This window comes from Hylobates moloch, unplaced genomic scaffold (genome assembly GCF_009828535.3).
Source record: "Hylobates moloch isolate HMO894 unplaced genomic scaffold, HMol_V3 SCAFFOLD_11, whole genome shotgun sequence".
In the NCBI taxonomy this organism is placed as follows: Eukaryota; Metazoa; Chordata; class Mammalia; order Primates; family Hylobatidae; genus Hylobates; species Hylobates moloch.
The window spans coordinates 31,630,974-31,658,935 of record NW_026652286.1 but is presented as its reverse complement, the minus strand read 5'-3'; the positions used below and the strand labels follow the sequence as shown (position 1 = coordinate 31,658,935).

The following is a 27,962-nucleotide window of genomic DNA, read 5'->3' as shown; positions in this document are numbered from 1 at the left end:
TGCCACCCACTGATCATCTACAATGTGCAAAGCCCTTTCCAATGAGTACTTCCTTTAATCTCATACCAATACTACAAAGAAAATACTACTATTGTTATCAACCAGAAGAAGGTGAGGTTCAAAAAGAATTTTTATGTGGGTTAAGTCATTTAATCAAAATTTAGATACGTATTTGTACGGAGGTGAATTTTGAATAATAACTCTAGATTACCATGTGATCTCTCTGAGCCTGTTCTCACATTTGTAAAATGGAATAGACAATGCTCATGCTGCAAGGGCTTAATGATTAAATGAGAGATTATACATGTGAGTGCTTTGCAAAAAATACAGCAACTCATAACATATCCACTTCTGTTAAAGATATTATTTAATGTTGGCTAAGTATCTCAAAGCTAAACAACAATGATGACAGTGTCCTTATCCAAAGGTCAATATCCTTTCTCCCATCTCAACAGTAGAACAATACATAACCAGAGATGCTTTGCTTTTCCTTCCTTCCTTCCTTCCTTCCTTCCTTCCTTCCTTCCTTCCTTCCTTCCTTCCTTCCTTCCTTCCTTCCTTCCTTCCTTCCTTCCTTCCTTCCTTCCTTCCTTCCATCCTCCCTCCCTCCCTTCCTTTCTCTCTCTCTCTCTCTCTTTCTCTCTTTCTTTTTTTTTTGGGCGGGGGGGCAGAGTCTTGCTCTGTCACCCAGGCTGGAGTGCAATGGCGCTATCTCGGCTCACTGCAAGCTCCGCCTCCCAGGTTCATGCCATTCTCCTCCCTCAGCCTCCCAAGTAGCTGGGACTACAGGCACCCGCCACCACGCCCGGCTAATTTTTTTTGTATTTTTAGTAGAGATGGGGTTTCACCGTGTTAGCCAGGATGGTCTCGATCTCCTGACCTCGTGATCCACCCACCTCGGCCTCCCAAAGTGCTGGGATTACAGCCGTGAGCCACCGCGCCCAGCCTCTCTCTTTCTTTTGACAGAATCTCACTCTATTGCCCAGGCTGGAGTGCGGTGGCATGATCTTGGCTCACCGCAACCTCTGCCTCCCAGATTCAAGCGATTCTCCTACCTCAGCCTCCCAAGTAGCTGGGATTACAGGTGCACACCACTACACCCGGCTAATTTGTTTGTATTTTTAGCAGAGACGGGGTTTCACCATGTTGGCCAGGCTAGTTTTGAACTCCTGACCTCAGGTGATCTGCCTGCCTCAGCCTCCCAAAGTGCTGGGATTACAGGCGTGAGCCACTGCGCCCAGTCAATGCTTTCCATTTTATCTTGGCTGCTAAGTAACTCAGAAGTAAATTTAAATCTCAACCTTAGTAACCATGTAGGAGCCGGATGATTATTCACTACTTTTAAGCACTCAAGTCTTCCTTCACCTGTATGATAAGAACCAAACTTCTCTGTAAATTATGTATGCCTTTTTATGATCTGGCTCCTGCTCCCTCATCAGCTTCATGTCCTATTCACTCTAGTTTATACTCCCTGTTACAATAAAATGGAATTTCTTGGAGCTCCCTGAACTAGCTATGATATTCCAAAATCCTATGTATTTCCGAATGCCACTTTTTCTTTCTAATTATGATGTTTTCCCTTCCAGGTGACATCATAATTAGTCCTTTCTAAGCCTAATTAAAACATCTGCTCTGGACAAAATCCTTTGTTGACTTCCTTCCACCAGCCCTGGGAAGAATCTATCATCCCCTTTCCTCTAACACCCCTAACCCCTTTCCTCTAACACCAAATGTGGTGTTTCATCACCACATTTATAGAAAAATATATTACAATTATTGGTTTCTATGTCTGTTTCCAGGTCTCCTCAACTTGCTCCTCAAGGTACAGTATCCATGTCTTATTATCTCTATAACATAAGTGCCTCTCATGATGTTGCACATACTAGGCTCTCTGGTTGTTAAATATTGGTAATCTTGGTAAAATTGCTTCTCTTTCTTCTTTCATTTTAATTTTACTTTTAAATGAAATGCAATTATTTTCAGATCCTATTTAAAGCAGTGAAATATAAATAATTAAAAGACAGATAAATACAAAGGAAGGTGTGTAAGTCAATTAAACAATAGAGTGATCTCCTGGTCAGGGTTGGCCCAGAGCTGTGATACAGAAAATCTGCCTTATTATTATCACTAGAAAGGGCTTTCCAAGAAGAATTTTCCCTAACCATCCTGAACCATCTCCACAAAAAATATCCTTACACATCTCTTACATTGCTTAGCAATTCACTATTAGCAATTCATTCTTTGAATTAATTAAAAAGGCCAATCTCTTATGAAAGGGTAATAGAATAAACTGTTACAACAGAATTATATTAATTTCAGTTTAATTCCTCCTGAGAAACAAGAACATTCCTAGGGAAGATAATCCTGGTAAAGCCATGCAAACAAAGACATTGGTCAAGGGAGATCCTTAGGCACTGTAATCCCAATGAAATAACTTCACAAGATTTGGAAATATCCAAGCTGAGTAAAGATGGTTGTTATGGGCTGAATTGTGTTTCCCCATAATTCATAGGTACCCCTAGTACCTCAGAATGTGACTGTGTTTGGAGATGGGGCCTTTAAAGCAGTGGTTAAGTTAAAATGAGGCTCTTAGGGTGGGTCCTAATCCAATTTGACTGGTGTACTTATATGAAGGGTACATCTGGACACAAAAAGGACACCAGGGATGTGTGCACATGGAGGAAAGAGCATGTGAGGACACATCAAGACAGCCTCTATCTACAAGCCAAAGAGAGAGGCCTCAGAAGAAACGAACCTGCTAACACCTTGATCTTGGAGTTCCAGCCAGTACTGTGAGAAAATGAATTTCTGTTGTTTAAGTCCGCAGTCTCTGGTAGTTTATTATGGCAACCCTGGCCAACTAATACAATGGCAGCTTCTACCTCTTATGCCATGAAAGGTGCTAGTTGCTTTCCAAAATTATCAAATAATAAAGCAGCATATTTTAGAGATAAGGTCCTATTAGCCTCATAAACAATTATCTAGAAACTTTTTTCTTTAGGATCTAGTAGCAGTTCTATCTGTTGACAGCCTTGTCCATCCATCTATATATTTATCTATGATTCTTCAAAAGAAAAAGTTATCCTTTAAAGGGAAGGAAGCACTTAACAAAGGTTTTCAAAAACAGGAAGATTTATACTTGAGGGAAGAAACAGGATCTCAATGCTATAAGCTGTTGAGATAAACTCTAGGAATGCTGATATATGCCACTGGACCATAAGCATTTCGAGGGAGGGAAAGTGTCTCACGACCTGCTCTATGCCTAGCGAGAACTGTGCGCTGCAAGCAGAGAAGCATGCAGCACATGCCAGCTGAAATGAACTAATGTCTGCAGAGCTTCTTGTGGAGATGTTTTATGGACCTTTCAAGAACATTCTCCAATGATGTATGACAAGCTTCCCTCAGGATTTGAAGAGTACTCCAAACTAAGCGAGTTCTGTCTCCACACCCCTGGCAAGGATAGCATCCTAGACATCTCCTGTAACACACATTTAGACTCTTGTCACTGACCATCGATGATAAATGATACAGTAGCATTAACTCTGAAGATATGAGACCCTTTTAGGCTTGGGAGCCACTGAATTAAATTAGTTTCATCAGGATTATAGTGCTTACTGAACCCCTTTAACCAAATGCTTTCTGTCTCATTCATATGGTTTTAATATGGTTTTAACCAATTGCAAGGTTATTTATAAGTTTGCAACTCCCAAGTAGAGTTATAAAGCGTTCAGATTTAAGCAAATCCAGTTGTGTGGCAGCCTAACTCCTACTTATATGTGGTTTCAACTTTTTATTCGTGTACAGAGGCATGATGCAGATTTGTTCCTGAATATTCTCTGATTAACCATTTGTTTCAGTAAAAAGTTCACAAAAAGTCCCACTGTAAAATTACACAAACTCCTATTAAAACTGAACACATGATTTAAAAAGTGGAGAATTCTATCTCCACCTAAACCACCAATAAGATACTGTTATTCTAACATGTACCATATGAACAAAGAGTGTCACAATAAAATTAATGACCAGCTAAGCAAATGTCTTTGTCCAAAAAGGTATCTTGGGAATTCTATTAGTTCAAAATCTAAGTACTTCATTTGAGGTACCTGTTTAATTTATAATGTGTACTTTTTAGTATTATTTGTGGAAACACAGGTGCAGTTTATTCAAGTTGAAAACATCAAAGCTATATGAACCAAGAATAAATATTTTCTTTAGAAATATAGCTTCCATTTCAGTTTTAGCTGGAAAACTGATAAATTTGAAGATTTTTTCCCTCAGAAACATAAATATAAAAAGTGGAAAAATGTGAGGTATTGCTAAATGTATTTGTTTTAATTTATGATATATATAAGCATATTGTATCTCCTAAGAGCTTTTCCTATAATTTAAAAAAAATGTATGCTGCAAAAATAACATATATCTTAAAAAGAAAAATAGGGAGCATGAGAAAGCTTTAGTGCCAGAAGGAAATGTAAAGGCCTCTTCATTCAAAGAGCAACGTGACCAAGGAGGTCTGGACACTTACCACAGTCCTGAAGCTGGTGACAGATCCAGAACATGCCTCTCAGCTCCAGACTCTCAGTCTCCTGCTCCTTCCACTGAGCTACTCTTACTCTACAAACTATGCTAGTCCCTGTATAATTCATCTGCAAAATGAGGGAGTTAAGTTAACTTATCTCCATGGTTTCTTCCAGCTCTGAAATCTTACGATTCTATGATATTTGACTTTCTCTCTAAGATCTATACTGCAGCGCACATTGATAAAATCATGCCTAAAAAAATTCTGAGGAATTATTCATCTCAAGAAAAGCACTAAAAAACAATGCATTTTTTTCAAACAAGCCTACCAAAGCATGGTCACACTTAGCCAAAAAGCATCTGTTGGCTACTTCTGAAATTCCGTGGCCACCATAGTCAAAAGCAATAGAAAGGAAGGGACACAAAGGCAAGGGAAGGCAAAGAAAGGATGCAGGGAAAATCAGAGGGAACACATTTTCATCTGAATGTGGCTTAAAGATTCCTCTGTGTCCCTAGTTTGAGACTCATTATGGTGGCACTAGCCCAGAATACATCTCTTTTTGTCTGCAAGTAAAGTAACATAAATGCAAAGACTGCTGCTAAGAAGAGGGCCTTTCTTCAGAAAAAAACTGATTAACTCCTTAATGTCAAGGTTTTGTATATTCTACTGTTATCCTCCTTCTAGGAAAAAAGAAGCACTAAATAAGGTCAAATGATGTCACAAATGAATATTCAAATAAAAAACAAAAATAACCCAGGACTATGTCTGATTGTGGAAGAAGCTTTTCTTAAGATTAAGTAAAATTAAAATTTAGAAACTGTTTTCATTTCATTCAAACTAAAAAAAACATTCTGAAATTGAAATTTTTAAAATGAGTTTAAAAGAAGAAGAAAATATTTAGAAACACTTTTCAAAACAGTACTCCAATATGGCACCATTACAAAAGACAAAAGATAGTGTCCAACTGTGGGGATATGTGTTAATTGTATGGTTTTCCAAAGATGTGGGAGAACTGATATCAATTACAGCATAATTACCATTACTTCCAACAGAGTTAACATGTAGTTACCACAAAATAACATACAATTAACTGGTGTCACATTGCACACCAGACTAAATAAGATACAAATTAAGAATTCCCAAATGTAATGATAATACTCTTCTATCTCTTAAAAAATACAATAAAAATAAGACAACTTTTCTCTGGTAATGTCACATCATTTGCAGGAATTAGTATAATTATTCAAAGAGGGAAAAACTAAGATATATAAGTTAGAAATCATCATTTTTAGTTATAAGGTAAAAAACTGCATAGAGAGGGAGAAGTATATATTAACAAAAATGTTAAATTTAATAAGCTAAAGGTATAGTAAATAAAATGAAATTTCCTTCACATTTCTTTCAACTCCTGAAAATCAGGCAGCTATATTTTAAAACCAAATTCAAGAATGTTCTTAGTTTTTACTGATACCTAATATTTTTTACTTTATTTATCAAACACGGAACAAGAGCCTGCTTTAGTCGTACTATAGAGGGACACAGAAATGAGTCAGGCTCAGTTCAAGATAGGAATTTAAACCCAATTTTTAGTTCTTTGCTATGTGAAGCAGTAAGTCATGTCTTAATATAAGCAATTTCCTTATCAGGAGGTGAGCTTAAGGGACAAAGAATGCTACGGTTCAGTTTGAAGAAGCAGAATTCCTTGCTGGAATGTCTCAAGTCAGTAACAATAATACAGGATGCCTCCACGTGCTACATATGAGAGAGGGGCACGTGTGGGAACACGTACATGCTCACCGCGCATCTAGGTTTAATTAGAAGAGAACTGAAAATGGCAGAGTGCAAGGCTGTGAGGTTGATGGGAGGACAAAGGGAAAGGAGCTGTATTTTAAATACAGCTACAGTGTATCTGCTATATCCGTTTCAAACATCTGGGCTTCCAATTATTTATTGAACTCATGTGTTAGACTTATTTGGGAATACTGCAAGCAGTTATAGAACAGGAACATGCAACTACTTTGTAAAATACTTGCAGGACTGAACTCTTGATAAAATCTTGAAAAATATGAGTGAAAACTGCTCTGACATTATTTGAGTCAATGTGTGCAAACTATGAAGAGGTTAGCACGCTAAGAATAAATTTTGTACACAGCCTGCTAATTAATGTAGCAGATAATATTTTGTTGGGAACTTATATTTTGCATATTTTTGAAGATTTAGTTTATTTCCTACATCTGGCTTTTTTTCTTCTTTTTTCCTTTGTGGTATCCAAAGGCTTACTTGAGATTAAATGAGGCTAGACACATTTGTAAAAGGCTGCACAACTTGTTTGAAGATTCCATAAGCATATGCATAGATCCACAAAGCTTTCAGGGCAAGTCTGTTCCCTATGTAGTCAATATTTTCCTTTTTTCTATGAATATGGAGCTCGGGAATAGATGTATTAATTTTCCACCCAGTTCCACGTTTTATTCCATTGAATTCATGAAGCTTTTGTTAGGCTCTAAGGGAAACCGAACTGGCTAGGAGGGATGACAACAGAACAATGATGGGTACATCATTATTCCATGTTATTTCCTCTTGTTCCCACATCACTGTTACATTCCTCTGATTATTGCAGTCTCAAAAAATGTGCTGATCACTGTGTGTGTTAGGCAACACTGCAAGACCGAGAAGCTAATATCCCAGATAGAGTACATTATGCATGTGATGTAAATGAGGTATATGCTCTCCACATATCGGCTGTTTGTCATCTGAGAGCCAGCTAACAGAGCAGATGGGTGCGAGTGCTTTTATTCCCTTCCACTGTTTCCACAATGGTGAAAATAAATAAGTAAATAGAATAAAAATCACCTGTCCTTCACAACTGTCCTTAACTGGCACAAACTTGAAATATTTACAATGTAAAGTATATTTTGGGTAGAGCTTTTTGTTTGTTGTCATTATATTAGGAAAAAACAAGGCTCGTCATCTTCACCTTCAGAAATTAGAAACTGAAATGCAGCACATTGTAGGTCATACCAGCAAGGGTAGAGACTGCACCAACTTTATTTCTCAAAAACTAAAATGTAAGATATTTTAAAATGTGGACTCTGAATTCCTGGTCTAAAACCAAGTGCTTCAATGCAAACAGTCCTTCCTGCTGAATTAGAAATGATGCTTAGATCACAGGTTAAAATCTCTAAGTGAAATAAAAACATCTCCAAGGGCTCTAAGACATGGGCCCAATAAACAAGCACATGTTTATTCCTACAGCTTGAATAACAGCACTCCTGCCCAGAGAAGGAGAAACTTGGAAAATTAGCCTGAGCAGGATGTGAGACAGAGAGACAATTCCTTCAGTCCTAAACATTGTCTAATGAGGGCCTGGCGTGGTGGCTCATGCCTGTAATCCCAGCACTTTGGGAGGCCAAGGTGGGTGAATCACAAGGTCAGGCGTTCAAGACCAGCCTGGCCAAGATGGTGAAACCCCGTCTCTACTAAAAATACAAAAATTAGCCGGACATGGTGGCGGGCTCCTGTAATCCGAGGCACTTGGGAGGCTGAGGCAGGAGAATCACTTGAACCTGGAAGGCGGAGGTTGCAATGAGCAGAGATCAAACCACTACACTCTAGCCTGCGCTACAGAGCAAGACTCTGTCTCAAAAAAAAAAAACAAAAAAACAAAAAAACAAAAAAAAAAAAACAGATTGTCTAACGAGGATTAACTAAAATGGATTTGAACAGTCTCAAGGAAAAAGGCAGTTGTTCATAGAACAAATAACTTCCCAAGTGAATGTTATAATTAGCAGTTTTTAAATCTCTGTAAAATTTTTAATGGCATTTTCAGACCAATTAACGACTTAAGAGAAGATCATGAGTATAACAATTATACAAGCTACAAAAGTTTTTATAATATAGCTCTTATTTAACTCTACTGCATATATTTGACACAAAGAAGTGTATAACCTAGGAAAGGAGTAAATCTGCTTTTCACTGATTAAATAAAACTCATATTTGAATTTGCATTATGATCAAAATTTTAATTTTGCATAACTGAGGTGATGACCAAAGGAGTAGCAAAAAAATTGCTTCTAGAGAGCCAAACTTCTCGACTGCTTCAGGATCTGAATATTAAAATGTCATTTATATAAGGTTTCGGGTTGTACACTGTGTTCTCTAATTGGCAATGTGACATGAAGGGGTGGATTATTAGATTGCTTAAACCAAATAAAGTCTTAGTGTAAATATGATCTATTTAGAAACTCTTAGGTTTGAAATATTAGTCTTCCCTTGAAGATTAATATGTTTGAAGCACTGGCACTTGTATTTTAAATTATTTTAAAATTCATTGACAATTTTAGTTTTTCAACTAAAAATAATACAAAATTCTAAAAATTCATGGTCTATTGTTCTAAACAGTTACATAGTTTGCCTTCTGTGTAAGCTGATTTGATTGCAAACTTTACTTCTCTTTAGTATGGTTTCTACTTGAAGGTAAAGCAATATTTAATACTGCCTCAAATATCAACTACAGAAAATTTCTATCTCATTAAGTTACCTTTTAAAATTATATAAACTTGAGGAAATTATTCTGGAAAACCAGTTTGTACAAAACCACACAAAATTCACTAACTCACGGTGTTTTGATCTCATTGTATTGTGCTGATCAGTAAATCCAACTACATTTAGCTAATCCTCAGTCCTCAGCTAATTCTTTGAGCCAGAGATGTTCAGTACAACCGACCTGATTTGCTTGAAATAGACTTCACTTCCTTTCTACATCCTCTCCTTCCCACCACCACCCACAAAGATGATAAACAAAAAGTGTTTTATTTATGGAAAAAAAAGTGATGACATGCTACTTATTTGTGCTATCAGCCTAAGGCAGCTTTGAGTCTACCTCATTCCAATGAAACAGGAGGCAGGAGGCACACAGTATAAAGCTTCCCTTCTGGGCAGAAATCAGACTCAGTTCCCCTCCTTCTCACACAATTAATATGGTCAATGCTCAGACTTTGTGGCCATTAGCATCTTATAAATTGTAAAGTCTTTTCCCGCACATTATCTCATTCGTAAGGCACAATCATCCTAATTTTACAGAACATACTGAGACTCGGTAAGATTTAGAGACTTCCCCAAGACGACACAGATACTCAAATGTAGGCCTAGAAGACAGATCTCCACCTTTAACATCGAGACTAAATTCTTTCTACTGATTCACATAGCTTAATTTGTCAAACTTTACTCAGTTTTAGGTACATGAAATCAGGAAGCTCAGCATCCATGTTGGCTTCCAAAGCTTTGCAAGTTGGTATTTATTTTATAAATTTAACTTTCTGAAGCTATTCAAATCCAGTACCTCACTGCATAGCCATTTAAATAAATGAAATCAGCATTCGATTCTGAATAAATATGTACTGGTTGTCTCTCAGCCCCCTTAGACTGTGCTACTGTTTCATATATGGTTAATTCTTATGCGGCTTTAGAGGACTTATCATTGGAGATGCACACCCAAGAGCTCCTGTTAACTGTGCTGCTACCAAAGACACAGGAGTAGGGTAGGTAGATATGCAGGTATTACACACTAGAGCCCTGCCATAGAAGAATGCAGAGGCAGCCAGCTGCCTCCTGTAACTATAAGAACTTGCAGAAAAATCATCAATGGTCAGAGACTGCACCCTAACTGCAGTAGGCTGTAAGATTGCAGTGAGAAGTGAAGGAAGGAGAGAGGGAGGGTGGACAAATAAGAGGAAGAAGGGGAACAGGGAAGGGCAATGGGGGAGCAGGAATGGAAAGAGAGGGTAGGAAGGAGGTTAGGGAGGGAGAAGGGAAAGGAGAGAAATCTATTCTCACACATACCAGGAGGCAGAAACAAAGAAGTGTGGACTGAGGGTGATGCATCCACAATCTCCAGAATAGAAGACAGATGAGGAAGTGGCAGTGAGACAAGCAAATTGAGACAGTGAAACAGACTTCAGTATTCTAGGGCCTTGTAAGAGGCAACCCTCCTAAAATATGAATTTCCTCTATCTGAGGAATGCCAGACACATTCAAAAGGGCAGAGAGATGAAAATAAATTTTCATCTCCATAAAAGTAACTACTTCTTCCAAAGTCTGGGCTCTAGTCACAAGCACACAATCAATGAGCGTTTTAGGCTCAGTGTTAGGGGAAGAGCAAAGTGTAAGACATAGGCTCTTCCTTCAAGTTACCAATAATGGTAACAGTGTGGTGCAGTAAAAAGTATATAATTTATATAGAGAAGAGCTGGTATTTGAACCTAGAGTTACCTGCATGAATTTTCAGGGTTTCGTTTGATTTGTTAGTCTATAATGGGGGCTAAGAAAAGATATCAATAATCTTTACCTCACAGGATTTCTGTGAACATCAAATGTGATTTTTGTATAAAAAATTCATCAGTCACAAATGCCTATAAATTATGTTAATTATTTCAAATTTTCATGTAGATTTACAATCCTGTATCAACCTGAGGTTTCTCCCACAGAGAAGAGTGGGAGCAACTTATTAGTTGCTTCTATAATTGTGTAACAGGTTGACTGTCTCCAAGTTTATCTATGTGGAGAAATACACTCCATTTACCTCAGCCACCACTACCGTCATTATTCTTTATTCTCTCTCTCTTTCTCACACACATACAATCATACATATAGCCTCTGGGTTAACTTTCTTAGCCAGGCATTCAAGGCTTCCATCATCTGAATCCTGCCCCTCTCTAACTCAGAGTCCACTTCTCTCCTGATTGAGCTGTCCTCCAAACATTATTCCCCATATGCAGAGACACATGCCCCATCCATACTCATGCCAGGACCCTGCCTAGACACTCCTCCCTCCGTACTCCAGCCTGCCTGTCCTTCCTTTGAGGGCATTTCAAGTCTCTCCTCTTCTACAGAACTTTTTTTCCACCAAAGGATTGATCAGGACGGCCTCCTTTTATCTTCATTAGCTTAATTAGCCTTACAACACTTTTCATTCACTCATTTGGCACATAGACCCTCTATTGTCCAGTTCCCTTTTATGGATCTGTCTCATCTCCCAAATCAGACTACCAGACTACACCCTCCTGTAGGTCAGAAAGAGAGCAGTCAATATTTACCTGAATCCCTAGCACCTAACACCTAACCCATACATCAAATGGTGAGCACTTCCTACCTAATGCCCTGTGATGTCATGTGGTTGCAAACAACAATAAGGGAACCAGAAGAATATTTATTTGCATCTACCTTACTTCACATATATTATCTTATTTAATATTTTCCACAACCTTATACAGTATATTCATCATTTCCACCTCCCAAGTGAGTAAACATAGTCTCAGAAAAGTAAGTAACAGGCCCCAGGTGGCATACCTAGTAATACATATGTTGTTGATCATTAATTAGGCTGAGAAGCTGAGATTTGGATTTAGACATGACTGATTTCAAAGGCTCCTGTTCTTTATTTCATTCCTGATGTTTGCCTAGACCTGGAGAAATCATTTCATGGCAATCAAATTGCTGGTCTGGAATAAAAAAGGCTAAACTTGCTACCAACCTCCCTTGAAGGAGTATTATTAAGATCAGAGAACTCGGCCAGGCGCAGTGGCTCACACCTGTAATCCCAGCAATTTAGGAGGCTGAAGCAGGTGCATTACCTGAGGTCAGGAGTCTGAGACCAGCCTGGCCAACATGGTGAAACCCCGTCTCTACTAAAGATACAAAAAATTAGCCGGGCGTGGTGGCAGGTGCTTGTAATTCCAGCTACTGGGGAGGCTGAGACAGGAGAATTGCTTGAACCTAGGAGGTGGAGGTTGCGGTGAGCCAAGATCGTGCCATTGCACTCCAGCCTGGGCAACAAGAGCCAAACTCTGTCCCCAAAAAACAAAAAAAAAAAAAAAAAAAAACAAAAAAAAAAAGAAAGAAAAAGAAAAGAAAAGAAAAAGAAGCAGAGAACTCATGTTCTTAGAAGAATAAAAAGGACTTGAGAAACCAATGTGATTTTGTAAATGTAAGAGCTCACTAAAATGTTTCTTTGAACTAGAGATGACGTTTGTCTTCTTGCCCCCATTTTACAGATAAGAAAATGGATACTAATTTAATTGTTGATATTTTAATCTCAACATAGGCAAGAGGACCCCAAATTTATGGTTTCTCTTCTTAAAAAATTATGTTGACTCTCAATATGGGAAGATAACAATTCAAATGATCTCCTTTGTTGAGAACTACAGGGGACTACCGCAGCCTAGAAGATATGAGAACTAAGGCCATTGCGCAATGCATTTTACAAGACACCCTTTGTGTTATTTCAGAACCAATGCTGTTGACATTATTTATAAAAAGATATAAAGGGCAAATCAGGGTTGCACTAAAAATAAAATCAAGCATTTCCATCCATAGTGGGAAGACAGCACTTTGGGAAATTCTAATCTTAGTTGCAAATGTCAAAGATTGCAAACTGGATCTTAGCTAAAAGTAAACTTCTGCCAGACTGCTCCCAATGGCACATTTTTGACAACCAGATTTAAGACAATGCTGAGAGGGAATCAGCGATGTAAAGAATATATAAAGTACATCCATGTGCAAAGTTTTCACATATACTCTCTATTCACAGCCCTAGGCCAACCAGCTGAAAACGAAAATAATCAAGTATAGTAATACCCAACACCACAAAGGGAAGGGAGTAGAACACATACACGAAGATTCATACAGACAACACACATACACTGTCATACAGACAGTCTCACATATACACCCAGGTCAACTGACACAGATAGACATACAGATTCAGAGACAGACATAGACATGGACCCAGACATGCCTACAGACATATGAATGCAGACAGGTGCACACTGAGATAGACACACAGACACAAAGAGATACTGACAAATACACAGACACACTACAGATGCATAGTCAGTTAGACAGACACACAGCAGGTACCCACTGCTATAGATATAAACAGACCTATGGAAAAACAGGCAAAATAAATGCACATACACACACAAGGAACAGACTCACAGAGACAGACTCACATATAGATTTATACCCACAATGAGAAAGACATGAACATTCACAGAGTTTGCTCACATGAACACTAACAGAGTTATAGGCATAGTGCAGTCACATGCACACACAAACTCATGTACAGCCATATATAATGTGTGACCTTTCCAAGGCACATCAGGACACATGGGCAGGGATAGGTTTGGGGGAAGAAGGTAAAGTCCATCTGTTATTGCAGACAGAATATGGGATTCAAAACAAAAAACTTTGAAGTCTCTCAAGTTTGATATTAACTGTGTGAATGTAGGCAAATGATTTGAGGTCTTTGAACCTCATACTCATCTGTAGAAAAGGAATAATAAAAATTCCACTTCTTAGGATGTTTGCTAGAATTAACTTTAATTAATAAATGTGTGAAAATGCTTTGCAAACAATTTAAAACACTGACATTTTAGTGATTGTTATTATTATGTTCTTAAAACTGCCACAAGCAAAGAAAGCCTCTTAGGAAAAGAAAAAGTTAAAGTATTATCCACCTCATCTATTACTAAGAACACTTAATGAAATCTATTTTTAAAAATTGATCTTTAGGGAACTTAATATTTATACAAAATGTAGTTACAGAAAATTGTGTTACTGGCATCTACTTAAATCAATTATTATGTTGAGTGCCTACTATGTGCCAGGCATGTCTAGGAAATGTAATGTTCTATTTAACCTACACTCTGATTCGTGAAGCTATCAGATACAATATATTCCATACTTGGTATCACTGTTAGCAAGGATGATAGTATAGAACAACACAAGCAGCATTAAGACTGAATTTAGCACTTTGAGACCATATGATGCCTTAGGGTCACCACCATAAGCATCTTAGGACCATGAACATTAGAGCAGAATCTGGAAAGCACACAGGACTGAGTGCCAGAGAGACAGGGGACTGGTCCCAGTCTCAGTAACACCCTGTGGCTGGATTTGAGCAATCACTTCACTTCTCTGTTTCTTCATCTATCAAATGAGGGGCTGTACTAAATGATCTCTAAGGGCTCTTTTAGCTCTGATTCAACTCTTTTTTTTTTTTTTTTTTTGAGATGGAGTTTCGCTCTTGTTGCCCAGGCTACAGTGCAATGGCACGACCTCTGCTCACCGCAACCTCCGCCTCCTAGGTTCAAGCAATTTTCCTGCCTCAGCCTCCCGAGTAGCTGGGATTACAGGCATGCACCACTAGGCCCGGCTCATTTTGTATTTTTAGTAGAGGCAGGGTTTCTCCATGTTGGTCAGGCTTGTCTCGAACTCCTGACCTCAGGTGATCCACCCTCCTTGGCCTCCAAAAGAGCTGGGATTACAGGTGTGAGCCACCGCACCCGGCCTGATTCAACTCTTCTTGTAGTGTGATGAAGAAGTGCTGACTAATGGTCTTTCTGTTGAAAGAGTGCTGAATATATGAATTTTTACTATACTACTACAAAAACAAAGAAGTTCATATTTCATATCTCTAAAGGGAAAAGATCTATCATCATCACTGGACTAGAGGTAATGTGGGGAAGTTATGATTCTGTAAGAATAGAAATTGATTAAGAGATTTTTGGACAGAGCACACATTAGATCCCTAATTCCCAAGGGCAAAGATCTCTGAGGAAAACCTTCAGGATATACCAAAGCCAACATCCATGAAATGGGATGCCAAAGTCTGCAGAAAGTTCAGATAGCTTTTAAGCAGAGCACCCTCCTCTTAGCTCAGAAAAATCCAGGTGGACCCAGTTTCCTAAAGGCACGCACACGGTAAAACAACACAGTGTGTTTTCAAGTGATCACTTATGCTTCTCTGAGGAATCTAAAAATCAGAATTTAGACAGATTCTTTGTTAGACTTAGGAGGCAGCTTGTATTGTCTTGAGAAGCTTTGTGAAAACTTAGAAAAACAGTTTAGAATCTACTCAGCCTTTCTAAAGTTGCATTTTAAACTGAACCCAACTTTAAATGTTCAAGTTTTAGCAGACTTTTAAAAATATAATTTGTCACTTAAATGGTCTCAATTTTATAGTTAAAATTTTCCACAGTCGAATGACTTCAAACTTAATATTTGTTTTGATGATAATCGTAACTATATATATTTTCTTTAATGTGCTCTTTTAAAAATAACTAAAAAATTCCTGACAACATGTGCTTTGATTTTTTTCTGCAACTCAGATATTTAAAAAATGTTTAGTACAACAAGTGGATTCTAAGGGCCACCTAGATGGATCTGATTTAATTTGGAGGTTGGGAATCCTTCAGAAATTAATTTCTTTATGTGGGGTGACATAGCATTAAGTCACCTGACACTAAACTTGTGATATATCCTTCCCCTGCATACTGGTTGTCTTCCCACTGGAAAAGCCCTGTTTCTACAACAACAGGGCAGCTTCTAAGCTAAGGAAAGGCAGGAGTGCAAAAGAGTCTAAGGCCAATTTAAAGAAATTTCAAATGGAGTTCCACCTACAGAACTGGTCTTGGGAATCCTGCAAGAGAAGAAAATGGATTTTTAAACGTGTAATCCTGAGTACCTGGCTTATGGTTTCATAGTTTTTTGATATAACCTGTAATAACCAAGGGAACTAAGTGTTATTAATCACAGATAAGGACACCAAGGCTCAAGGAAGTCACAGACCTGTGAGTTGTGGAAGCAGAATCTGAAGCCCCAATCACTCTGACTCCAAAACACATGCTCTCTTCACTTTTGCACATCTCTCTAAAGGTCTCGCCCATTCTTTATTTAAACTGCCACCATCATATTCTTCTTAAAATGTAGTTTAGATTAAATGTGCCCGATCCACAAACACCTACAATGGCTTGCAATTATCTAAAAGGATAAAACTTAAGCTAGCCATGACAACCATCTCTTTCAGCCTGCTCTTCTGTGTCAGGTTCTGAATGAGGCCACTTATGTTGATTATAGCAGGCCTTTCATATCCATGAGTTCCACATCTGAGAGGTCAACCAATTTTGGAAGGAAAATATTAAAAATTTTTTAAAATTAAAAATAACAATACAAATAATAGAAATAAATAGCATTTATGTTGTGTTAGGTATTACAAGTAATCTAGAGATAATTTAAGGAATATAGGAGGATGTGCCTAGGTTATATGCAAATACTATGCCATTTTATATAAAAGTCTTGAGCATCCAGGAATTTTGGGATCTGCAGGGTGGGGAGGTGGGGTCCTGGACCAATTCTCCAAGAGTATGGAGGGATAATTGTACTTTATTGAATCATCATAACAAACCCTTGTGCATAGAAACTATGCAAATTAATAGCATTTCTCAGATGGAGACATTAGGGCCATCTAACTCCAAAGCCTCTACTCTTATCAACAACCTTAATTAAATGGGTGGGAAAGTAGGAAGGAAAGAAAAAAAGAAGGGAAGGTGGAAAGGTGGGAGAGAGAGGAAAAGAAGAAGATTGGGAAAGAGGGAGGAAGGGAGTAAGAATTTATTAAGTGCCCAATTTGTACATAAGATATTTTATTAGGAGGTTGAATATTAAATCATTTAATTCTCAAATCCTGATATTTTTATAGATTAGGAAACTTAGGCTCTGAGATATTAGCATAACAGTGATAAAGCCAGTATTGAACCCTGGTTATCTTTCCACTTCACATGTCTAATACTATGCTTTGTATATAGTAAGTACTTAATACAAATGGAATGAAATTGAAAAAAAGTGTGTCTGTGGAATAAAGTGCTGCAAACAAGTATTCAATGTCAGTCACATTACTTAAACTAAGGCAAATAACTGTAGGTAAAAATGCATCTAAAAGATAAACAAAAGGTCTGTTAAGAAATAGTCCTACAAAATTACTGAGTTCTCAAACTGAATAGGAATGTTATAGGTACATTCTTAGGTATGTCTCAAGCTTTTGTGAGTATCCAGAGAAGACCTATGTTTCTTCTGAGAAGCTGTTTTGTTTATGTTGTAGAAATACTGTGGCTGTTGTAACACATTTCCTTTTTGCCTGGTTACTAGGAAGCTCACAATTAAGTCTGTGGCCCTCCTTTAGCAATTAGGTAAATATGTATGACAACAATTTTTGTGCACTTCACTTATCTCAGCTTTACCCTACTTACCTTATTTTCCTATCCTTAATTTTTATTTCCCACAATCTCCTCTCTATTTGGTTTTTATGTTATTTTACTGCACGTATCACTGCAAACCACCCAAAATTCTTTTTACATCAAGGCAACGTATAAACACAAATAATACAACTGTACTGTTTTGCTCCTTAATTCAAATAGAACAAAGCATTGGTCAATTCTAAACATTCACTGTGTTTGATCAGTGAAAACTGTTATTAAGGTTAAGGTGAATACAATTAAAACACATAATGCAGGTATATGTATTACATGATCTAGAATAGCATATATTCAAAGTATCACCTTGGTAATCTCAAAGACCCTTTTAGAGGGTCCACTAGATCAAAACTATTTCCATAATAACTCTAAGACATTGTTTGCCTTATTCATTCTGATTCTCTCTTGAATGTATGATGGAGATTTCCAGAAACTACATGACAATGATACAATTTGGATGCAAAAGCAGATACCAGAATCAAGCAGTCTTCTAATAAATCAGACATTAAAGAGATTCAAAAATGTAAAGCAAAACCATTCTTCTAGTTTTTTACTTTGAAAATATAGTTAATACTAAAAAATGTTATTTATATTACTATCTAATTGATTTGTTATTGTTATCTTAAAATGAATATTTTTAATGTTTTAATTTTAATATTTAATACGACAAATAATTGGTTGATAAGTCCCACATAAATCAAAACTCTTTAGGGTCTTTGATAATTTTTAAGAGTGTAAAAGGTCCCTGAGACCAAAAAAGTTGAGAACAGCTGGTCTGGAAGGATTAAGAGATTACATCTAGAAGAGATTAGATCTAGAAGGATTAAGGATTAGAAACTACCTGCCATAATGGGAGGTTAGGTCTATAAAATCCTCATAATTAGTAAGTTTGCTACATACATAACAAAACCAACAACTCTTTCACAGAATGTATGCAACATTATTAACTGAATATATCGAATTTTAGCCCTTTCATTGAGAGATACATTAACTAGATGTGGCCTTTTGACTAAAACATGTATAAATAAAACTCAAGGCTTTATATTTATTCCTACACCCACACCTATCCCTAGGAAGGATCTTGAACTTCTACACTTATATATAAATTCTCACCATTTTTTTCTGTTTAAAGTACAGAGAAGAAAAGAGCCAAACAAGTTTGTTGTTGTTTTTTATGAGTTTGGCCTTAAGCTAGTAGCTAGGCAACCAATCAAGTAGTCCTGACAACAGAAAGAAAAAGAACTTAATGATTACATTCAGCCAGGAGCCTACATACAGAACTTCATAGTTGCCCAATGTTATTAGTTCAAATGTAAAATCCAACATTAATAAAACTTACCTTGCTTTTCTCTAATTTTATAGCACTTTTGATCTGTGTATGTTCTTTTAAAAAAACACTATCGCAAGTATAAATATAGCTATTCATTTCAAAGAAATATGTGTGAAGCACATATATCTAGATAGACTTCTTTAGCTCATAATTTTAGCATTCACTTCATTAAATGGATGTTTGAAACTCAGATGTGTGTCTTGTTTTAGATTTTAAGTAAAATTGCGCTATCAATCTCACAGAGATGTAGGGAACAAATGAGATGATGGAAAGGAAATGCTGGAGTAAAGTGATCCAGAGCTGGTCTTAGTTTCTTCATCTGTGAAACAAGGACAGTAATACCGACATCCCTGAATTTGGAAAGGTTCAAGAGCGAATATATATGTAATAATATATTTGGAGCACAGAAAGCAGTATAAAAATATTCACTGTCGTGACATAAAGAAAGAGTAGTACACAAATGTTTTTTAAACAGTGACTACTGCTCTGCTTTGCAAATGGGGAGAATTACAATTAGAATTTCTTCCCTTACTGCAAAAATCTCTAATGTGCCCCACATTCTTCATAGTACAAGTTGTTGTCTTGAGAATAGGCTGACATAGAAAAGCAACACAAGCATGTTAGTCAACTGCTCACAAAAATGACAATCCTGATTAATTAGGACTATGTGTGCCTTTGAAAACAACCAAACCTTACTAGTCTGTGAGCTATAGGAGCTCATTCATTCCCAACACACTTTGCTAAATAATTTTCGCACAAGCCCCTTTCACTTACTGCTGTACAGCTATATTGATCCTCTGTCTAAATTTATCCTGTCATGCAACAATGAATACCTGAATCAATTGTATGAATAACAAGGAGCTATGGTAATTGATAATGTGAAGCAGAAGATGTCCAGTATGTTTTCTTTTCCAATAAAAGGGGGCAGTATTACATCAGTGTAATACTGATGTACTATTCTGATATTTTTGAAACATATGGGTGAAATGCAAGAATCTACACTTTCAAAAAATGAACAATGGCTTCTTAAATAAATGGGAACAAGTTTACAATGTGCCCCAGTGATTAGATATTGTTTTCCTATTTAATTCACTGAAAAATATAATTTGGGCATAAGAAATGTAAATAGCTATCAAGAATCAGGTCAAGCTTTTCCAAAAAATTATAGATTAAAATTCTGCTTTTGTGGAAATATATTAAAGAATACATTAAATAAGTAGGAACAAAAGCTCCCTAGCACACTAACATAATCAAATTTGAGTATTATTATCATGTTGGCTTTAGCCAGATCCTAGCAGGTAGCTAGTTTATACAAGTTACTCCAAAAATGAAAAAGAAATATGCATATCCTGACTTTGTAAGAAGCTGCCTGTTAGAATTTAACTAGCCTTTTTTTCTCTTTTAAGACATTTTGGATCCAAGGACCAATAGGTTGACTCATTCACCAGTGGAGAGTATCAAAGAAAGAAAAATTTAAAAACTAAACAACAGATTTGACAAGCTGCCTGCCATCTGAAAGTGAGAATGTGATATCAATTGAGCATCTTCTGTGCAAGCTATATGCTGTACATATGCTTTTCTTCAAAACATCCCTTCAAGAAAATGGTAATTATCTCCATTTTATAGAAATGATCATTGAGACTCAGAGAGGTTAATTTACTTAAGTAACAGAGTTAGAAAACAGCACAGGGAGAACTGAGACCCAGGATTAATCAACTCTAAAATCCATGTTCTTTGTAATCTACATGTAGTCTGTCTTTCTATGACTGCTCCTGGTCTAGCCACCTCTTTTGTTTCTTTGTCTACACCAGCACCATTCAATCTTCTGTTTCCTGACTGGTAGCTTTCCAGCGCCAGCAGCAACGGACACCACAGCAGGAAAGAATGCCCTACCCAGACAGAAGGTGACAAGTATAGAGAAAGCAGGGAGCTAAATGCTTTTCTGCTTCACTGTTTTTGTTTATTTACCTGCTTTATTTCATCAAAGCTTTGAGATTGCCAATGTAAAATGTAAGATATCATAGGAAATTAATAAATGAATCTGGTACTGTTCTATAAGTGGAAATACAATTAACTAGGAATTAGTAAAGCTGAGATTTAATTTCTTTCCTGCCACAAATACACTATGACTGTGGGTAAGTCCGTTTCTTTCTCTAGGTCTCAGTTTTCCCATATTCAAGTGATTGAACTTGATCAAATGTAATGCTCCCCCCAATTCTTTTACTCTACAGTTTTAATTCTACCCATATACTTCAGAGGCAAGTAAAGTGTGATAATAGTGTCCACTGTAGCTCACTTTGACACCTGATGAGGTCAAGTATTTTTCTCAAGTGATTCCCAGATAAGGAAGTGAATAGCAGCTCAGGACACATGTGTACAGATGTGTAATCTGACTTTTCACGGGCAGTTGTGATCAGTAGGTAATCAGTCTACTGGCTTACATAATATCTATGCAGGAAAGCATTCCAACCAATGCTTTCACTGAGTCAGCATTCAAACATCAAGAAGGTCAGAGAGTTACAGAACATACTTTAACATCTACCCCTTCAGTAAAAAGGCCCACCCTGCCTTGCCTGTCTTCTTGCCAGATGCCCTTAGCTTAGCTCTGAGGAGACTTAGAAGCAGCCTAATTAAAATTCTGCTATGTATTGTCATGACTAAAATACTCTCTATCTTACAGATGTCAAAACAACAAAATTTGGTAAGCAGTTAGGCTATAGTATGATCTAATTGTACTGGTACTTAGACAGGGGTGAAGATGGCTGGTGTTCTTCGTGTGGAAAGCTACAACCCAGGGCGGTAACTTAGACATCTGCTGGCAGGACACTGACAATTCATGCACAGAAGCTATGTTGAAATGATGGAGCAGAACAGCTCCTAAGGTGCCGTTACAGTCTATTGTCCCTAAAATGTATATATTTAACAGATCCTAAATACCCTGTGACACATCGACACAGTCGACAACGACTCCATTGGTGCCGTTCTGGCCGATCAAGTCAACAATGTTTCATTTTAAAGTGCCAAAATAGGGATTTACCCAATACAGTGAGACCGATCATGAGTAAACGTGTAGTCATATGGACACATAAGTGATTCTATAAGTACTGTAAGGACATAAGCATCCCTATGCCTGTCAGTAAGTGTTGGCCCACATTTATGATATATACAAAGACTGTCTTGTATACGTCTAATATTACTAAATGTAACAAGCTATAGTGGACACTGATGTGCAGCCCAGATCCCCCTTCAGGACTGGAAGATTTATTCCCTCAGCTGCTGGAAATGCTGTTGGTAGCTAGCCCTTAGCTGTCGGCCCTCTTCAGCATTGCCTTAGCTGGAGAGAGTCACCTCACTCAAAGTCATGTCCTCTTCCCATGGCGTCACTTATCCAGTGACTGGATGATGCAGGTGTACAAAAGCTCACACTCTCACCCTAACTTAGGACAATTCTGAATAGCCATGGCAGCCTGGAAGCTTCCTATGAGGTTGCTAGAGGCCCTAGTTCAGACTGCACCAGAGTACAACCTCTCCCTCTGCACAGTCCTGGGTTTTTTAAAAAAGTTAAAACTTGTTTATTTTTTAGAGATGGGGTCTCACTATGCTGTACAGGCTTTTGTCTTCTCCCTTCCCTTAGCAATCCTAAAAGCACTCCCTAATAAACCTGCATGCTGATCTTCATCTCATGACCTGTTTCCCAGGAAACCCAAATCTGTGCCACATTCCTCTGCAAAGAGTGTCCAAATGAGAGAGAGAAGGGGTATGCTTAATAAATTATAAGGTTTTATGTCAGCAACACCACAAAAAATTACCTAAAACTGTATTATGAGCTACAAAGAACAAATTCATAAATCTAATGGATAGATCTTATATTTAAGGAAACAAATGATTCCAACATGAATAATTTTGAAGAGTTAAACCGAATTTGTCACAATTCATTTTCCAGTTTAATTGCACATTATATATTAATATTTACCCTCTTTGGCTCAGAAGAAAATCTGATGCTCAGAAGAAAAAGCAGTGCCCCATGGAACCCCATAAAATTAAGATTGATATTTTGATTATAAGAAAGCCAAAGCTACCATCACAGGAATCCATTAGTGCTGTCCTTCATTTATTCTTCTGACTTGAACCAATCTAGCAAGCAATCATAGATACTGATTCTAGATACTAAAGAAAGCCTACAAGAATCACAAAATATATGTGCAAAACAGTGACATTATGCAGGAGGGAGATCATGTTAAGGAGAACTCATGAACACAACATCCCTAGTAATGAACTTTTCCCATGCCCCAAATTCAACCCCAGTAAGGTTGTCTACTGAGAAAACAGCTCCCTTCAACTTGGAAACCAGGGTTCTCTGGTTCCATTGAAACAATTTTGCAGCTTACTTTCTGGGACTCAGTTATATTCAGTGTGATATGTTTTAGGTCAAGTTCAAATCTATCTATGTATCTATCTATCTATGTATCTATCTATCTATCTATCTATCTATCTATCTATCTATCTATCTATCTACTATCATCTATGTATCTATCTTAACCTCATCTCTCATCCCTCTCCCATGTGTTCCAAAGCAAAATAAAGTTTTATCCTTTTAAACTTCAGACTTTTCCCTCCCAAATGAATTTAAAAAGTCAATGAGAAATACTTAAAATTAATCTGTAGAATTTGAAGTTAATAGTGTCTAAGTTTGAACTTCAACAGATAATACAAATTCAACAATATAGGGTACTATGGAGACAATTTTTGTGTCCCCTCAGAATCCATTATCTTGAATCCCCAATCTCCAATGTGATGGTCACTGGAGGTGGGTTTTTGGGAGGTAATTAGGTTTAGATGAGGTTATGAGGGTAGAGACCTCATGATCAGATTAGTACCCTTCTATCAGATAATCAGAATTTTTCACCCAGTCTACTAATAGCCTCTCAGCCAGTCTCCCTGTTTCCATTCTTAACCTCCTATATAGTCCAATCTTCCACAGTAGGCAGAATGATCCTTTTATATGTAAATCAGATCATGTCAACGTCCCGGATAAAATCAGTCTAGGGATTCCCATCACACTTAGAATAAAATGAAAAGCCTTTCCAGGGTCTACCAGGTATAATAAGCTCTGCCTAGCCTATCACTTTTACTTTATGATCCCCTGCTGTGCCATCTCTTGTGCCATTCCTGCCACACTGGCCTCCTTGGTGCTGGTCTGATCCTCCAAGGGCCTGCAGGTTCATCATTCCCAGTGCCTGGAATGCCCCTGCTCCTGCCTTTCATATGGCCTGGACTGTTGCTTCATTCAGATGTCAATGTCACTTCCTCAGAGAGTCCTTACCACCTCATCTAACATACCAACCCTATAACACCCTATTCCTTTAACTTGCTTCTATTTTTTCTCATGGCATTTATTGACTTCCTGCCATTACATTTTCTATTTAATTGTTTATTTCTTCATTGTCTGTGTTCTCCTATTAGAATATAAGCTCTAGGAAAGCAGGTATCTTTGTCAGATTTGCTCACTGCTGTATCTCCAGTGCCTAGAACAGAGTCCATCATAGAATAAACAATAAATAATTTGCTGGATCAAAAACCAAATGAATGCAATTTGAAAATTGCTTTGTTTTGCTTCATTTTTTGTCCTGGTTGACAGGAAGTTTTAGTATTACATTTAATGGTGAGTCATGGTAACATATTAGTCTTCATTGTAAACACATATGTGTCTTCCTTTTTTAATATTCTGGTACTTAATTTTTATTCTAATAACATCATACATCTCCTTTATTTTAAGATACATCTATTTCAGAATGTGACAGAAAAACACCAATAGGCAGGTAGGTTGGGAGGCAACTTACACTGGGTAGGAAAGGGCATATTTGTCAATCAACAATAATGCTTACAGATGCCACATGACAGATTTTAGTAAAGTACAAGACAGACCCCAAGCTGGAGGCCCAAATCTATGGCTGCAGGTTGATACCTGGGAGCCTGGAAAGAACCAGATGAGAGTGACCCAATAAGTCTAGCAGATCCAGTGACACAAGGAAGCAGTTTTACCTTTTCATTCCTGCAGTTGTTCAGCCCCATATTATTTATGGAGGACAGTTTCCCGTCAACACCATGTGGCTGTTGCTGCTGTTGCTCCCGCTGGATCTGCTCTCGCATCTTCCGCGCCTCCTGAATGGCTTTCATCACTGTATCCTGATCCCCAAAGAGGGCAGGGGAGTTGAGACTAGATAGGATATCTGCATACACAGGATGCATTATTAGAGGCTTGTGAGGTCAGACTCCTAAAAAGTACCAGTACTATCCCCTCCCCTGTAAAAAACTGCATTCTCTGAACAAGGAAGGTGTGCACATTTGCTGTTTTTTAAACAATACAATAATATACATAGAACACAGAGCCAGGGCAACCAAGCTGTGCTGGGTTCTTTTAGCCCTTGGAGAAAACCCCAGCACTCCAGCCTACCTGGGTTCTATATACCCACCTCCTCACAGACTACGGTTCCTAGTCTCCAATTGTATACATATTGGGGGAAGGTATTTGCTCTGCCTGTATGTACAATTGGTGTACAATGTTGCCTCTTCTGTGGGGAAATTATGGGGAGGAAGGGGTTGAGGAGTGGGGAGGAGGCAGAGATGTTTGTCCAGGCTACCCATTATAGTTGCTGTGATAATACAACACAGTCGTTTCTGGCCCGCAGAAAAAAAAAAATCTGTAAGGCCACATGTGTACTTTAGTGATATCTGTATCTGTGTGTTCATATGTCCACTGCAGGAAAGAGGGGGTGGAAGGAATTCTCCAGTCCTCTCCAGTCCCCCAGTTGCTGGCTGGTTAATGAAGCATTCTTCTCACCAGGCTGCCTCAGTTATTTACCAAGAGAATGACAACCCATTCCCCACCCCCAGCTTGAACACCCACTGCGATCAGCTCCCTCTCTTCATGACAGTGAGGCAATATGTGTGGGACTGTTTTTCGCATAACTACAAAGCTTCAAAAAAAAGTGAGAATAAATATTTACTTCCAGTGTATTCCATGCAACACAGAGGGAAAATTTTCAATGTTAAACTGACATATCCAATGATATCTTGCATTTTACTGTGGGTAAAATGAATACTTTGAATAAGATTTTCCAATTTTACACAAAAAGAGGACAATTTTTTGATGATAGATTTCATCTGCTGTGACAAATGTTAGTGTGATCCACTTGCTTGAGGGCTCGTATAAGCATTTCATAGCGTGTGTGTGTGTGTGTGTGTGTGTGTGTGTGTATGTGTGTGTATACACCTCACATAGGCAGGACAGAAGAAATGAGTGTAGAATCAATCTCATACTGGATGTCTGGTGTGTACAATGCATGTGCATATGCATTTGAGTTTGGAAAAAATTCCCAAGCTATCCATGGAATTTTTATTTTAAGTCAGTCACTTATTGGTCCCACAGCTTTTATTTTGGAGCTTTTCTGGTAAAAAGGACATTTCTATCCAATATCATCTGGACGAGAGTGATGTTCAAACACAGGTGCTATTACTTCAGCCCATTTCTAGCTCATGATCTAAGAAATACGCTCTGCTGAGTAGAGTTCCATAAAAGCAGGGCCTGTGACTCGGTCGTCTCTGTCCCTCATGACAGGACAGCAAACAAATGCTTTCCAAACAATTTCAGAGTGAATTCTAGGAGGGCTATTTCAAAGTCAACTCTATAATTTATCTTCTTGTTGGCTTTCCTCCCTCATCTCACAACTTCCAAAAATCCAGCCAAGGGGCATTCATATTCACATGCTGGAAATGATTTAATTCTATCTTCTATATGGATACCACTAACTTGGCATGAAAACTTTCAGGTCCCAAAAAAGGCATCCTTTCTCAAAATGAGAATATGCTCCTGTAGAGATCCAATATTCCAAAATTCAGTGAGGAAGATTAACAACTATCAGAAGATTCACTTAGACTCAGCACAATTTAGCAAATATTCTAACTGTGAGTTTACAAAAAGAACACTGAGTAACATGTGAGAGGACTTGGATTCTAGTCCTGCTTCTGCTAATTAACAGCTGCAGGAGTGTGGGCAAGTCATTCTACCTGTAAGAACCACAATGTATGTATTTGTACAATGAGGGTAACAATATACTATCTAACTCATAAGATTATTGTGAAACATCAAATCAGATAAAGTAGGCAAGAATGTTTTTTAAGCTGTTATGGCTATTCTTATACATTATTTTATCTATTGAAATAAGCACTTTAGACTTCAGGACTCAATAATACAAGGAAGGTAATCTGAAGAAATGCTAGGTCTTGTCCCTTTAATCTTTGAATCTGTGTCTGTTTGGAAATTAAGTCTCTTAATTTCCAAAGAGTATAACAAATTGAGGGACTTAATTTCCAAACAAAGAGTATAGTAACAACAATGTTAATGCTTATTTGGCACTGTCTTACTGACAACTGCTTTCACATTTATTGTTCCATTCCACTTATGTATGTACATGTATTGATAATCATTCATTCTAGTCTTTTTAAATTGAATGCCTTCTAGGTTCTAAACTGCACTAGGCACTTAATATGCATTTTTCTCTTTTAATCCTCATAATAACCTATGAGCTAGTAATAGTAGGAAACTGAACTTGAAAATATTAAATAACTTTCTTGGGGTCACATAGCTAGAAAATGAAGGCTCTCTGTCCAAGCCTGCCTCATTCCAAAACCCATGTTTTTTCCTCCATACTTTTCACATAGGGCTATGAATATTCCTAGAGATACTTGGCCATATATGGGGGAGTATAAGGAGCCAGACATTAAGACATCTCTTCCTACATATCGATCATATTTAATATATGTTCTTGAAGTGCGTCGTTCATATTTGTTTTAATGCAAAAGTAATATGGGATAAGATGTAAAATTCACATACACTTTATAGAAGATAAAAATTTCATATAAATTTTGGTCTTTTGAAAGGTTGCTTTGAAGCCAGGTCCTATGTCCCTGAAAAATTATTTCAGTGTCAAAGCACTAACCACATACAGAAGTTCCTAAGTCTATG

The 27,962-nt window shown here is 37.6% G+C and overlaps 1 protein-coding gene and 1 long non-coding RNA gene across 12 annotated transcripts in view; one reads left to right on the top strand and one right to left on the bottom strand.

Moving 5' to 3' along the window:
• SOX6 (SRY-box transcription factor 6) overlaps positions 1–27,962 on the bottom strand; it is a 124,755-nt gene that overhangs the window by 48,824 nt on the left and 47,969 nt on the right. For all 8 annotated transcript variants that reach the window (XM_058446230.1, XM_058446226.1, XM_058446229.1 and 5 more), the window contains one exon: positions 24,980–25,167. In XM_058446230.1, coding sequence (XP_058302213.1) covers positions 24,980–25,167 — 188 coding nt within the window. The remainder of the gene's footprint in view (positions 1–24,979; positions 25,168–27,962) is intronic.
• On the top strand, positions 1,709–25,966 carry LOC131384539 (uncharacterized). 4 transcript variants are annotated; one of them, XR_009215491.1, is made up of 5 exons: positions 1,709–1,822; positions 2,635–2,792; positions 17,504–17,544; positions 20,344–20,542; positions 25,701–25,966. It is a non-coding gene; the product is annotated as an uncharacterized LOC131384539 (long non-coding RNA). The 4 variants fall into 4 exon arrangements; XR_009215494.1 differs by lacking the exon at positions 25,701–25,966 and adding an exon at positions 20,749–20,995; XR_009215492.1 differs by lacking the exon at positions 17,504–17,544.